The sequence below is a fragment of the Erigeron canadensis genome, chromosome 1, assembly GCF_010389155.1.
Source record: "Erigeron canadensis isolate Cc75 chromosome 1, C_canadensis_v1, whole genome shotgun sequence".
Taxonomy (NCBI): domain Eukaryota; kingdom Viridiplantae; phylum Streptophyta; class Magnoliopsida; order Asterales; family Asteraceae; genus Erigeron; species Erigeron canadensis.
The window spans coordinates 19651568-19664345 of record NC_057761.1 but is presented as its reverse complement, the minus strand read 5'-3'; the positions used below and the strand labels follow the sequence as shown (position 1 = coordinate 19664345).

The window sequence follows — 12778 nt, the reverse complement described above, 5'->3', positions numbered from 1 at the left end:
ACGCCTTGCTTGCTCTAATGGTCTATATGGTAAATCAAATCACAAATGAAAAACCAAAATAAAGACAAGACAAGAAAATACAGACAGACAAGCAAAACCAATAATCATAACGAGAAAAATATTATAATAATCAATTAAAAATTAAAAAAAATTGAGCACGACGCTCACCGATCTCTAGCTAGTCTACTTCACGTAACGCGGCTCCCCATCTATCTATCTATCTATCTTTTTCTTTGTCAAACAGAGTAAATAAATCTACTATATTCCAACTGTCACATGTATGTCTGCTTGCATCTGTCTCAACCTATAAAAATATATATAGATACATATATACATACATTGATTAAACTAGCCAGAGAGAAATACACTTCGCATTTATATCTGAAAACCAGTATTGGAGTTGTGTTAGGTTGCTTGCCGTGTTAAATTAATTTATAATAATTTACTTTTCTTATAAATAAAATAGATAGATATATAGATTGATGGGGAATGGAACATTCGTTGACGGAGTTCTTAAATGGTTTCACAATCACAATCATCATCACAACCGTCGATCTAATGAAGATGGCGGCGGCGGCGTAGAATCTGATTCTAAATCATCATTATCATCATCTTCATCATCAGATACGAGTAGTAGTGGAATTATTCAGCAACAACAAAAAGATTTTGATATATCTTTACTTAAGCATCTTAGAGTTCCAAAACGGATCGGGTTGAACCCGCCTTCACCTTCTAAACCCATGGATCCTCATAATAACAAAAAGGTACTTCTTTCTTTTTCATTCTACATCTTTATAGTATATATATATTTATTTTCCTTTGAATGTTTGCCAATTTTATTTTATTTTTTGCTATTTAGTTTTTGTATATATATATATATATCTATTTATCTGTGTTGGATTTGCTTTATGTCATTTAAATCAGTTACAGTTCATAACTGTTTTATTTATGACATGTGCTATTTTGACCTCTTTCAGTATTGTTTCCACTTGCTATTTTGTACTATGCCTTGATCTAAAACAGTTAGTAATTACTATCATAGTAGAAAGTTAAGAGAAATTTACTAGGGATTTTAACAGAAATTAGTGCATGAAAATTTGGGATTTTTTGAATAATTTTTTTTACATGTGTCAACATTTAAATCTATACTTTGTATGAAGTAGGGGCCATCTACGAAAAAAGTACGACCCACGAGTAATATTTATGCGTTTGAATGGGTTGAAATGATAAAACACCTCTACTAAAATGTTCTTGGTGATTCTCTCAGAGTTTTAACATACTTTGACTAAATCTAAAGTAAAATCTATTTTAATTTTCGCTTTTCATTTTGATGATAGGATGATAAATTTAGCATCTTTTAATTTCTTTTGGGTAACCTCAATATTAAGAATGTGGTAGCTTTACATGATTATATGACAAATTTAGCAAATGGTGTATAACTGTTTTTTGATTTGTTGCATTTTTTTTTTATTTCCATCTCAAATAACTTACATTTTCAGTTGTCTCGATCGAGCAATCTAATACAGTAGATCTTAGGCCGTGTGGACTTTAAAAGTTGGTTGTCATATACTGGTATAGCTTTAGGCTTACATATTGGTCACATTTATGTGTTATTTGGTTGCATAATGCATATGACAACCAACTTTTAATGACCAATTGCCCTCAACTAAGTGCATTTGTTAAAGTGAGATGATTGAATATTTAAGTTGTTATGTTGAATTATATCAAACATTTTCATTTAAAATTTGAAGGCACATTTTTTTAGAGAAGTCTGTAACTTCTTATGTTGTTTGTTAACCCAGCTTGAAGCAGAATTCTTTACCGAGTACGGGGAAGCAAGTAGGTACCAAGTTCAAGAAGTTATCGGAAAAGGGAGTTATGGCGTTGTGGGTTCTGCAATTGATACGCACACCGGAGAAAAAGTTGCAATTAAAAAAATTAATGATGTTTTTGAGCATGTCTCTGATGCCACTAGGATTCTTAGAGAAATCAAGCTCCTTCGCTTGCTCAAGCATCCGGATATCGTAGAAATTAAACACATTATGCTCCCTCCGTCTAGAAGAGAGTTTAAGGATATCTATGTAGTTTTTGAATTGATGGAATGTGACCTCCACCAAGTTATCAGGGCCAATGATGATCTAACGCCTCAACATTGTCAGTTTTTCTTGTACCAGCTTCTTCGCGGCCTAAAATATATCCATTCAGGTTTGTTTCATTCTGCTGACATCATTCCGAATTCTTGTGTTTTTGTGGAAGTTTCTGGCAGTTTTTTTTATTTCTTTTTATTGAATTTTGTAGCAAATGTGTTTCATCGAGACTTGAAACCCAAAAATATTCTTGCTAATGCTGACTGCAATTTGAAGATTTGTGATTTTGGGCTTGCTCGGGTATCATTTAATGATGCACCATCAGCCATATTTTGGACGGTCTGTTACATCTATCTGTTTTGTATCCACTTTTCTCATTTCAATCTCGTTAAATGTTTATTTATTCTATATGTTGGATTATGGTTGCAGGATTACGTTGCAACTCGATGGTATCGTGCTCCTGAACTCTGTGGCTCTTTTTTCTCTAAAGTATGTACTTTCTTCATCTTCATTATTATTGTATAATGCTTTATTTTGGATCTTTGATAACTGTTTTGTAGAAACTTATAAAGCTAGATTAACTTGTTTATTCCATGTTATAGTTATGAAGAGTGTGGATATTGATTTGTGCCCATTATATGCCCCTGGTCTATTGCATAAAACTAAGTTAAATACATCAATTGAGTTGGCAGTTTAAATACTAATCTTAGATATGTCGAGTCAGACATTGCAACTTTTCAGGGAGGGATCAATACTAACTTTAAATAAGTGCACATATTGATATAGGTGGTGTTTAGTTTGCAGTCAGAAGTTACCGAGTATTCATTTGATAACATGGTAGGACGATTACGTGTATAGTTTCTTTGAATCAGTCCTTTAGCCATTGAACTATGGATGACTCCAAATTTTTTATGTATCAACTTCATTCTTTTCAAATCCTACCCTAACCTAGATATACGAAAAACCATCAAACCAGACATCCCTTGATTCTTAGTAGGGGATATCTAAGATAAATGAAATGTCAATATCACATAAACGTGTGAAATTTATTAGCTCCATTCCGAATTTATTACCTTCTGCTTCTAATTATATTAAGGGTTGCAGTTTCTAATTATAAATTAAAATTAGCTCATTCAGTTACAGGCTTACAATTGCATGATACTCATGGAAGTCCCTTATATATATATATATATTCACTGAATAGTGGACATACAAGTTTCACTAGGTCAATTCGTGTTATTAAGTATGAAATTACCAGTTCCGGCCTGCTCATTTTCCCTCCTCTACTCCTAGATTTTTGAAGAGATGTATCAGATGTATTTTATTTTATTTATGAAACATGAAACTTATATAATCACAATCTGTATTGCAGTATACTCCTGGCATTGATATTTGGGGCATTGGATGCATATTTGCCGAGATTCTTAGCGGGAGACCATTATTTCCTGGAAAGAATGTTGTGCATCAGTTGGATCTTATGACTGATTTGCTTGGAACTCCTTCTGCTGATTCGTTAGCAAGGGTCAGTTAGCTCTTCTATCTATTTCTTATCCGTTATGAAATCTGTCGACTAATGCAAATGTTGTGGTTTGATAAATAACAATGCAGATTCGTAATGAGAAAGCAAGAAGGTATCTTAGTAATATGCGTAAGAAACCGGCAGTTCCTTTTGTACACAGATTTCCTAATGCAGATCCTTTGGCCCTTCGCCTACTCGAACGCCTGCTTTCATTTGATCCAAAAGATCGACCATCAGCTGAGGAGGTATGGTAGAAGTCTCATTTGATCTTATATTTTTTATGAAGTTAAAAGAGAAAGACTTCTAATTTGCTCTTACATCAGTCGAAACTAGGCTGCAAGAACCCTCTTTAACATGAACAGAAAGGAAGAAAATTGGGTCGAATAGAACTCTTTATTGTGGAAGTTATATTCGGTTTTGTGGGGGGTTTTAGATGATTTAATCAGCTGCCTTACTCCCCCCTACCCTCTCCTTGAAGTTGCTACCCTTGTTTATGAAGAATTGACTTATACATGCTACAACAAGTTTCCTTGATTTCTAACTTGCCTAAATACTTTAACATTATAAACATGTTTCCACTGTATTACATAAATAAATAATTTGACTAATAATATAAAATCACTAACTGGAATTTACGAGTCTATATTATGATGATTGAACAGTAGAACATAGTTTTTATAGCTATTCAGGTTTTTCTAAATTCAAGCTTCTCATAAGGGAACAGCAGCTTCCGACTCTATCGATCACCGGCTATGGATGGTGGTTGGTGGTGGTGGTGTAAGAGAGGAGAGATAGATGGTGGTATTATGTTAAAATAGTTAATGTTGTGATATATAGTTTACATTTATATTAATTAAGTTTACATTTATATTAATTAAATATATGTGACTTTTTAGTAATACAACATACAGTTTGTTAAAGATTTGTTTTGCATAGGGTATAATTATAAAATCCATATTCTAAGTTTCAATATACAAGCAATTGGTCAACTTACTCTATTATGTAGTAGAAATTGAGATATAAAAAATATATGTTTTTTCATCTAATACCTTACCTAACATAAAGACTTTACCACGTTTGGCATGATTTTATTGTGTTGCTTTCTTTGTCAAAATTTTGAAAATGATTGTTGTCACTAGGCGTCTTAATAGTTAGTTTAGTCTGTTCATGGCTGGAAAAAGTGATTGTAATTCTGATTAATTGAATCATAGTATTCTGTTTATCTGCAGATTTATCATAGAATGATTTTTAACAGAACTAATAATATGACCAGTAAATCTAGAAACTGCAGGGCATGAAGTCATTAAACATAAGGGCATGGTGTATTTTGCTAATGAAATATGTGCTTCTATTTTCAGGCTCTAGCAGATCCTTACTTCCATGGGTTGGCCAATGTCGAGCGAGAACCTTCAACTCACGCTATATCAAAGCTTGAGTTTGAGTTTGAGAGGAAAAAAGTGGCAAAAGATGATGTTAGAGAGTTAATCTACCGAGAGGTTTGGATCTCACTTCAGAGTAGACCATCTGTCTCTTGGATATTACTATTTCCAAGGGCATATGGTCTATCAATTAAGTTATTTAATTGTTTTCTTTACTTGCTTGCTGTTTCTTTCTATTTGACGGGTTAAAACTTTATATTAGATCAGGTTGGCTTGAACTGCAAACAGTTTTATTTCTGTTTTCTATGATAGTCTGCCTTAAATATAACCATGGAAACTATTGTAATGGAATACTAATCTGAAAGTAAAACAGTTTTATAAGTGTGACCTAAATTTAGAGTCTTGGTGACTATTCAACCCATTTGACCTGATCCATTTTACTATGTTTTTTTGTTTGGTTTGCTTTTTTTTCTTTTTGATGCATGTCGGATAGTACATGACCCAAATTGACTAACCATTAGTACACGGTTTGAGTTTGCCACTTCTATCGATAGTTGACATGTTATGATATTAGTGAGCAAATTAGTGCTCCGTTTGTCCACAAATAAGTGTCCACTATGTAGAAGGCATTCCTTTTTATAATTGCACAAGTATGGCACTTTTGAATAGTCAAATGTCTATTTTGATGCTGTAGTACACACTTCTTGGAAAGTTCGTTCAATGTACTTATATGAAAATGTGCGAGTAGTATTCGTAGGTAATATATATTTTGGAAGTGGACATTCTCGATGGACAACCTAAAATTGAAAATTTGTCATATATATATATATATCTGGGGATGAAGGGGTTAATTCTTATATCTGAACCTTGCCAGAATGGCTGGTGTTTGCAACTTATATAGCACTTATGGATAGCTGTTATGATAATTAGCCTCATGTTCAGTACTTCTTAACAATGGTTTTTTTATACATCAGATTTTAGAGTATCATCCTAAGATGCTTCAGGAGTATTTAGTTAATGGAGAACAAACTAGCTTCATGTACCCGAGGTGATATACACTATGCGCCGTTTTCTTTAAATTCTGTCTGAAAACAGTTTTTTTATTTTATGTAACATTATGTAATAATTTCTAACTGAATAATGTATCTTCTTTTAATGTACATTAGTGGTGTTGACCGTTTTAAGCGACAATTTGCACATCTAGAGGAGAATTATGGTAAAGGCGGGAAAAGTAGCACTCCATCACTACAACGGCTGCATGCTTCTCTGCCTAGGCAAGTTACTATTATTACTCTGAAATTCAATGTATGGTGGCATGTGTGGGGTTGGTCAGTTGGGTAACCTGGCAAAGTTGGAAATTCTTTGATACATGCCAGGTCGGATTGGGCTATTTTTCACCCATTTTCGTTTCAGCTATATTATCTTTTTATTTTACCTGTTTGATCTGTTAGAGTTTCCGCGTCACACGTCTAAAAAAATATATTATTTCTCTTTCCAGGGAAAGAGTTCCTGCACCTAAGGCGGACACATCTGCTAGCCAAGAAAATGCTATTGAAAAGCAGAGTACTCCTACAAAGCTTGATGTCCCTCCGCGACAATCAGAAAATGCAGCTGAACCAATCAGTGCTCGTAGCTTGTTAAAAAGTTCCAGTATCAGTGCCTCTAAATGTATTGGCAACCAAGGAACAAGAGAGGAGGTAACTTTTATCGTCTAGTTTTCATTACTTCTTTTGATGCTGGAAAAGAAATCCAATTTGATTAGATGAAGTAAATGGCTAATGATGGTTTAACACTTCTAGTTACTCGTGAAAGGGGTTAAAACAGCACACCGACCTAAGTTAAGTGATTAAATAATACGAAAAATGGTTAAAGATTAAACCACCATATTTGTGAAAGCTCAGCGACCAGATCATTATTTACCCTAGATTAAAAGAAGGAATGAATTTGTAATGCTATATTTGGAGGAACTTCTTTGTAATGAAATTTTTGGAATAATACTTTATCAATAAAACAATTTTAGTTTCTGTTTAATTACCAAAGGAAGCAAGACGAACCTATGTTAACTTGACTACTTGAGCACTTCTAAATTTGATTTTTTAGAAGATTATTGAATAAGTTTACCTGTTCTGAATTTATAATGATGGTGCAGGAAGGTGAACAACAAGAGAAGGTTGATGATTTAGCCCAAAAAATGGCAGCTTTATAACTAAATGTTGAGGATAATGTGGCTATTGACTCTGTTTCAAGTTGGTTTCTCCAAGTAGTTTAACGTTCAAAGTTGGTGTTGATATTTTGGTGATCTTTTTCGACGGGTCGAGGATGGATTTGGTTGCAAATCATAAAACAAAGCGACACAATTTTTGTTACACATTTGTATTTAAACTTCTCCAGCATAAACCAGTCATTAGGAAGTGTCAATATGTTACTTTTTTCTCTCTAATTGTTTGGATTAGTTTTTGTTAAAATGTCTACACTACACATTTACTCCCTCCCTCCCCTTTAAAATTCTACCCTTACCAAACAAATTGTGCACCTTATATATCTCTATGTTCATTGCAACCAAGGATCATCACTTGTCATAGGTGGAGTAACAAATATAAGGTGGCACAAACTGAAACTGCTCAATTTGGACTTTTGGAGCACCAAACCAATAATATTGGGTCCTACGCAGTTTAGGGATGGTATCGGTAGTGTGCCGATCACGCAAATTCCTAATACCGAAATCATCCTTGAACCAACACCGAAAACTGTTCCCTTTCTTGATTTTCTAGATCTTTTGATTAGATCATGGCAATTCATCTGATCAAGTTTGTATCGTTAGATCATGACAGAATAATAAACTAAATACACAAGAGGTTTAAACTAAATACACAAAGAGTTTGTCATGTATATGATGTTTGTGACAAGATTGGGTATTGTTGTTTTATGCCATGATACTTTGTGGTGGACCTAGTGAATGTTTGCCCATGACATTTAGATCTTTCTTGTTCTCTAACTCTTTTTGGATAAAAAATTATGGATGTGAATCTATGTTTTACCAAATTCTAACTATTTGAGTATTTAATTAGTATATAGTCGTTAATTATGATCGATTAAACAGCTAAGATGGAACAACATAGCACCACTCAAAATCAATGTTAGTTCGCTCTTGATCGTCTTCCAACCCTATTAAATTTGGTTCTATGTTGACATCCACTCCTTGTTGCCCGATTTGTGGTATTAATATCGAGACCGTGGACTGTCTTTTCATCTATTGTATCACTGCTATAAGAATTTGGGAACTCTTCAAGTCTTGGGGGAACCTTCACAACATTCCCAACGAAAGCATTTGACACAATAATTGGTCAACTCGAGCTTGGATACTATGATACTATCAAAAGTTGTATGTATTGATACAATTTTAATTTAAATTTTCTATTTTGTTTTTTTGAGTTTTTTTTCTTCTAACTTTAACAGGAAATATATGGTTTTATTACCGAAGTGCAGTAGTTATCAATTTCTAAGTTAGCATACCCATTCGTCAGCTTGAATAAAATTATGCATCGAGTATGCATAAACATGAGCGGGTGGAGTCCTGCTACTCCACCACACTCTTGCGGACGTATTAGACCCCAACCCAAAGTTACCAAACTCTCCAAAGTAAAGCGTTTTCAACGCAAAATCACCATCCCAACGCATCCACCCAAGTGGCGAAACAATTGCATCCATTTCACACTTGATAAAAACACTCCTCGAATACTCTTTCCATGGCCTCCCAAGAAACGTCTGATGAGCCTGAGGATTTTTCCTATACATTTCAATGTATTCATTCGTGCCACTGAGAATACATTCCTGGAACACGAACCCAGTGGTTTGGGCCGGGTCAGACCGCCCATGTGCAGATATGACACTATTGTCACCTTTCTCCGGGTCAAGCTGGCGTGGGCGAATGAGAATGGTGCATTTATGAAAGATAGATGCAGAGTTGCCAAAAATGAAGTCAACATTTCCTTGAATGACGCAAAATTTGTAAAGCTGACGAAGCGAATGAGCGTAAAGAGTATCTTGGTTACCAATGAATTCGCAATTTTCAATCACGGATAAATCACTGTCTGACCGGAAAGCTACTGCTTGATGAGCATCCGGGCCGGCTGTGTTTTGAATGGTTAGATGTCTTGCCATAAAACCATCACCAACAACTCCTGCACAATTGATGTAACAATATATATTGTTAATTAGTCACGTATACTGGTGGGCATTAATCACTAGTTTGGTGCACATCCTTGCTAGACTTGATCTTTAAAGTGAACGCAACAAGTATTCGAGATCATATATAAAATAATAGAAAAATAGAAAGTTACCATACAATAGTCCACGTTTAGTTGTAAAAAATGTTTTCTAACTTTTCATTTTTAATTTTCTAAAACGTAAAAGTAGTTTTTGATCTCTAGATACAAAGAAAAATTCAGAAAACACATTCAAACATATAATATGTTATTTTTATTTTTCATATTAGATAACTAAAATACATATTGGAAATGTGAGAAGAGGGGATGAGAGGAAGGTAAAAAATGGAAAATATAAAATGAAAAATAACAAAATGTTGTTTTCCGAGTTCATGTTATAAATGGAAAATAGTGTTTATGAAAAACTTTTTTGGTACACTTTAATTTAATCACATTTTGGTTTTAAATGTTTTCTTAAAAAAAGAGTTTACAAAATAAAATGTATTTCTTACAACTAAACTAGGCCTTACAATTTTTGTTGCATAGGTCTTTAGAGGATTATGCTTTCTTTTGGCCCAAATTAAATTCTCTTTTATACTACGTATGTCGACAACTAATTTTAAAAAATGAAAAAAATAGAAAAAACAGTATCATTAACACATGCGTAAAGAATCACTTTAAGTACGTCGAAACAAAAACACCTAAGAGTAGTTTTTTGGAAGTTCTTCTTTAAACGACATCGACAACAAAAACACTATTTATTTACTTTTAAATTTAGACAAATTTAATTTACATCTTTACATTTGTATGTTTGAGTTTTTTGTATACATGTGTAAATGTAAAAATTGTTATGTTTAATTACATGATTTTTCTTCAAACATGTAAATGTAAAGATTACATATATATTTTTAAAAGGTGAACAAATTGATGTGGATAAATAATATTTTTATAATATTGGACAAAACAAAACAGATGTGTTTTTATTTGCCCATCTACAATAAAAAGAAATGCATCGAGTATAAGGGAAAAGCCAAACTAGAAAATATTGTTTTTTTCCAAGACAAATACACAATGCATTGAACTTCTTGAGTTACGTTTGTAGTAATATCTAAAGAATCTGATAAATTAAATATTATAGAAAAAGAAAACTTATGCCAAAAAAAAAAAGACATTTGTAATTACTCACCTACAGTGGCTGTGTCGTAAGTAGTTATTCCAAGCTTACCGACACTCAAGGAACCCGTAATTACCGTTTTACCCATTCCATCCCCAATCAAGACCACATTCCTTTTTGCAAACCCAACACGTACAATTTCTTCGTAAACACCTTCCCTGATACCAATCACAAAATGCTCGCCCCGAGCAAGGTTATCCGGGGCCGCATTTATGGCAGTTTGTACTTTCTCATAAGTACAAACACCACGACCTTTGCAAACAGTCACATTTGCCTTTAAACCTCCAGGAACCCCGGGTTTATGACCCGAGGTTCCAGATCCATCACCCAGACTCTCCCAAAACCCTTCCCTCTCCGTCTTAGGACTTCTCCATAATTCAGTAATGTTCCCAAATTCTTGGTATGACATCATCATGCTCAATGCATTACTCGTGGATGACAACAATGTGTTGTTCATAAACGAACATGTTTTTGACACCATTTGTGTCTGGTGAACTTTCTTTAGTCCAGACAAACAATCGAATTGGTAACTCAAGGCTGCACTAGTCCAAGCACGTGCATCTTTTATACGAACAACATGTTGGAATAATTTTTCGGCTGTTTTTAGACGATATGCAGAGTAACTAAGTACATCTAGGCAAAGTTGAGTTGTAGTAATAGTAGTGTGGTTTTTTTCTTTATTTTTTGAATAATTTAAAATATTGTGAATCATGAATCTAGTTTTTTCAAGGTTATTAGAAGAGACGGACAAGGCGGATTGTAGTACTTGAAAAGGGGTGGAATGATCTGGTGAAACGAGACCGGATTTGATGAGTGAAAGTTGACATGATGTCGGGAACCTTGTGGACTTGCAAGCCTCTTTGATAACCGCGGAAGATGACCATGGATTTGAAGATTGGACATGGGAGACTACGATAATGAGGACTAATAAGTAGATTAGGATATGGTGGTGATGATGAGTGGCCATATATGAGACCATTTACAAGAGGATTTAGAACTAGCTAGGAGATGAGGTACATTATTGTTTTGATCAAGAATATAATTTTGTGGGGATCGATCTCACGGGATATATGCATGGGTTTGATTTAAAGATGTACTATAATAATAGAGTTAGTGTTAGTATTATATATATATATATATATATACATTTGATGTTTTGTTTGTTTGGTTGGTGCCGACGGCTGCAAACATCACATGGAAGAATTAAATGCGATACAATACAATTGATGATACATTTTGTTTGGACATAAGTATATGACCGTGTACTGTGTCAACTTAATTACCTGATATAAACCAAAAGAAGATAGAGTATTATTTTTGGATCTTGCACATATACAACATTTTATAAAACTGATGGTTCAGAATCCAAGAGTGGTAGACTTATGATAAAGACTTGGTTTTTAATGATACTAAAAGATTTCAAATTTGAATATTCGGGAGGTTCATCTATATATAACTTAATATGATACATGACTACTCACTAATATCTTTATATGTAATAATAAATAAGAAAGATTCCTATCTCTACTTAATTTAGTGTTATGTTGATAAACGATCTAATCAAGATATTTGTAACACCCTAAGCTAGGCTCAAAGTGCTACCGAAAAGATATAACGTATGCATGGAATTATCGTAGGACAAACTAAATGAATATAAAGGATTCGGAGAATCCAACCAAGTTACAACAGGTACAAAATGCACAAGGAGCAAGTAGCCATCAAACGTTTACAAGATAATATCAAAAGATGGCAAACGATCCTAAGCGTAAAGACCAAAAGTAGGGCAAATGAATCCGTGATCCAAGTAAGTCCAAGCCCGGGTACTAATGTAATCATCAATCATACTTCTTGTCCTTGATTTGCTGGATTACCTGAAAAGTATACTAAACAAGGTCAACACTAGGTTGACGAGTTCGTAGTAATGGTTCACAAGGAGCCATTCAAGTCACAATATGCGTAAAGAATGAACGAGTCATGATATGTAAAATGTGTGAGTAAATCATAACTTACGGCAAATCATCGCATCACACATGAAAGCAAGGAGGGTTACTCATGGCGTAACCTAGCCACATATTAATACATGTACAAGCGTCTAACCATGATAGTTAGAGAAAGCGTAGTAAGTGAGTCCAACAACAAACATCAACGACGAATCATACATGTACTATGACAATAGCATAAAACAACCACAATCATGAAATGCTTGGGAGTACGTCGTACGAAAGCATGTCCTCAAGTGTATGACACTTGGGAGTACGTAGTACAAATCATCAAGTAAGAATACTTGGAAGTACATCGAACCAATCATCAAGTACAAGCATAACCAAACAACCATAACACAAGCGGATACACTTCCTACGACTCTACACTTAAGGAATCCTCGATGTTTATATATAGGGTCATCCGCAGCCTTC

At 34.0% G+C, this 12778-nt stretch overlaps 2 protein-coding genes across 2 annotated transcripts; one reads left to right on the top strand and one right to left on the bottom strand.

Annotated features, from left to right (window-relative positions):
• Positions 1-247: 247 nt before the first annotated feature.
• On the top strand, positions 248-7450 carry LOC122584545 (mitogen-activated protein kinase 9-like). Its single transcript, XM_043756644.1, has 11 exons — positions 248-764; positions 1803-2205; positions 2299-2426; positions 2517-2576; positions 3460-3609; positions 3696-3851; positions 4965-5102; positions 5960-6033; positions 6152-6259; positions 6484-6682; positions 7135-7450. Exons 1-11 carry the CDS (start codon positions 483-485, stop codon positions 7189-7191), a joined length of 1755 nt encoding a protein of 584 aa, XP_043612579.1. The 5' UTR covers positions 248-482; the 3' UTR covers positions 7192-7450.
• Positions 7451-8325: 875 nt separating this feature from the next.
• Positions 8326-11456, bottom strand: LOC122584557 (probable pectinesterase/pectinesterase inhibitor 51). The gene is made up of 2 exons (XM_043756647.1): positions 10377-11456; positions 8326-9166 (listed from the first exon to the last, which is right to left on the bottom strand). The coding sequence occupies exons 1-2, from the start codon at positions 11341-11343 to the stop codon at positions 8490-8492; spliced, it is 1644 nt and encodes a 547-aa protein (XP_043612582.1). The 5' UTR covers positions 11344-11456; the 3' UTR covers positions 8326-8489.
• Positions 11457-12778: the final 1322 nt, after the last annotated feature.

Coding starts and splice junctions, on each gene's coding strand:
- LOC122584557 (XM_043756647.1), bottom strand. CDS start 11,343: ATGGTCTCATATATGGCCACTCATCATCACCACCATATCCTAATCTAC. Junction 9,167..10,376: donor TTACGACACAGCCACTGTAG/GTGAGTAATTAC, acceptor TCAATTGTGCAG/GAGTTGTTGGTGATGGTTTT.
- LOC122584545 (XM_043756644.1), top strand. CDS start 483: ATGGGGAATGGAACATTCGTTGACGGAGTTCTTAAATGGTTTCACAAT. Junction 5,103..5,959: donor GAGAGTTAATCTACCGAGAG/GTTTGGATCTCA, acceptor TTTATACATCAG/ATTTTAGAGTATCATCCTAA. Junction 6,683..7,134: donor ACCAAGGAACAAGAGAGGAG/GTAACTTTTATC, acceptor ATGATGGTGCAG/GAAGGTGAACAACAAGAGAA.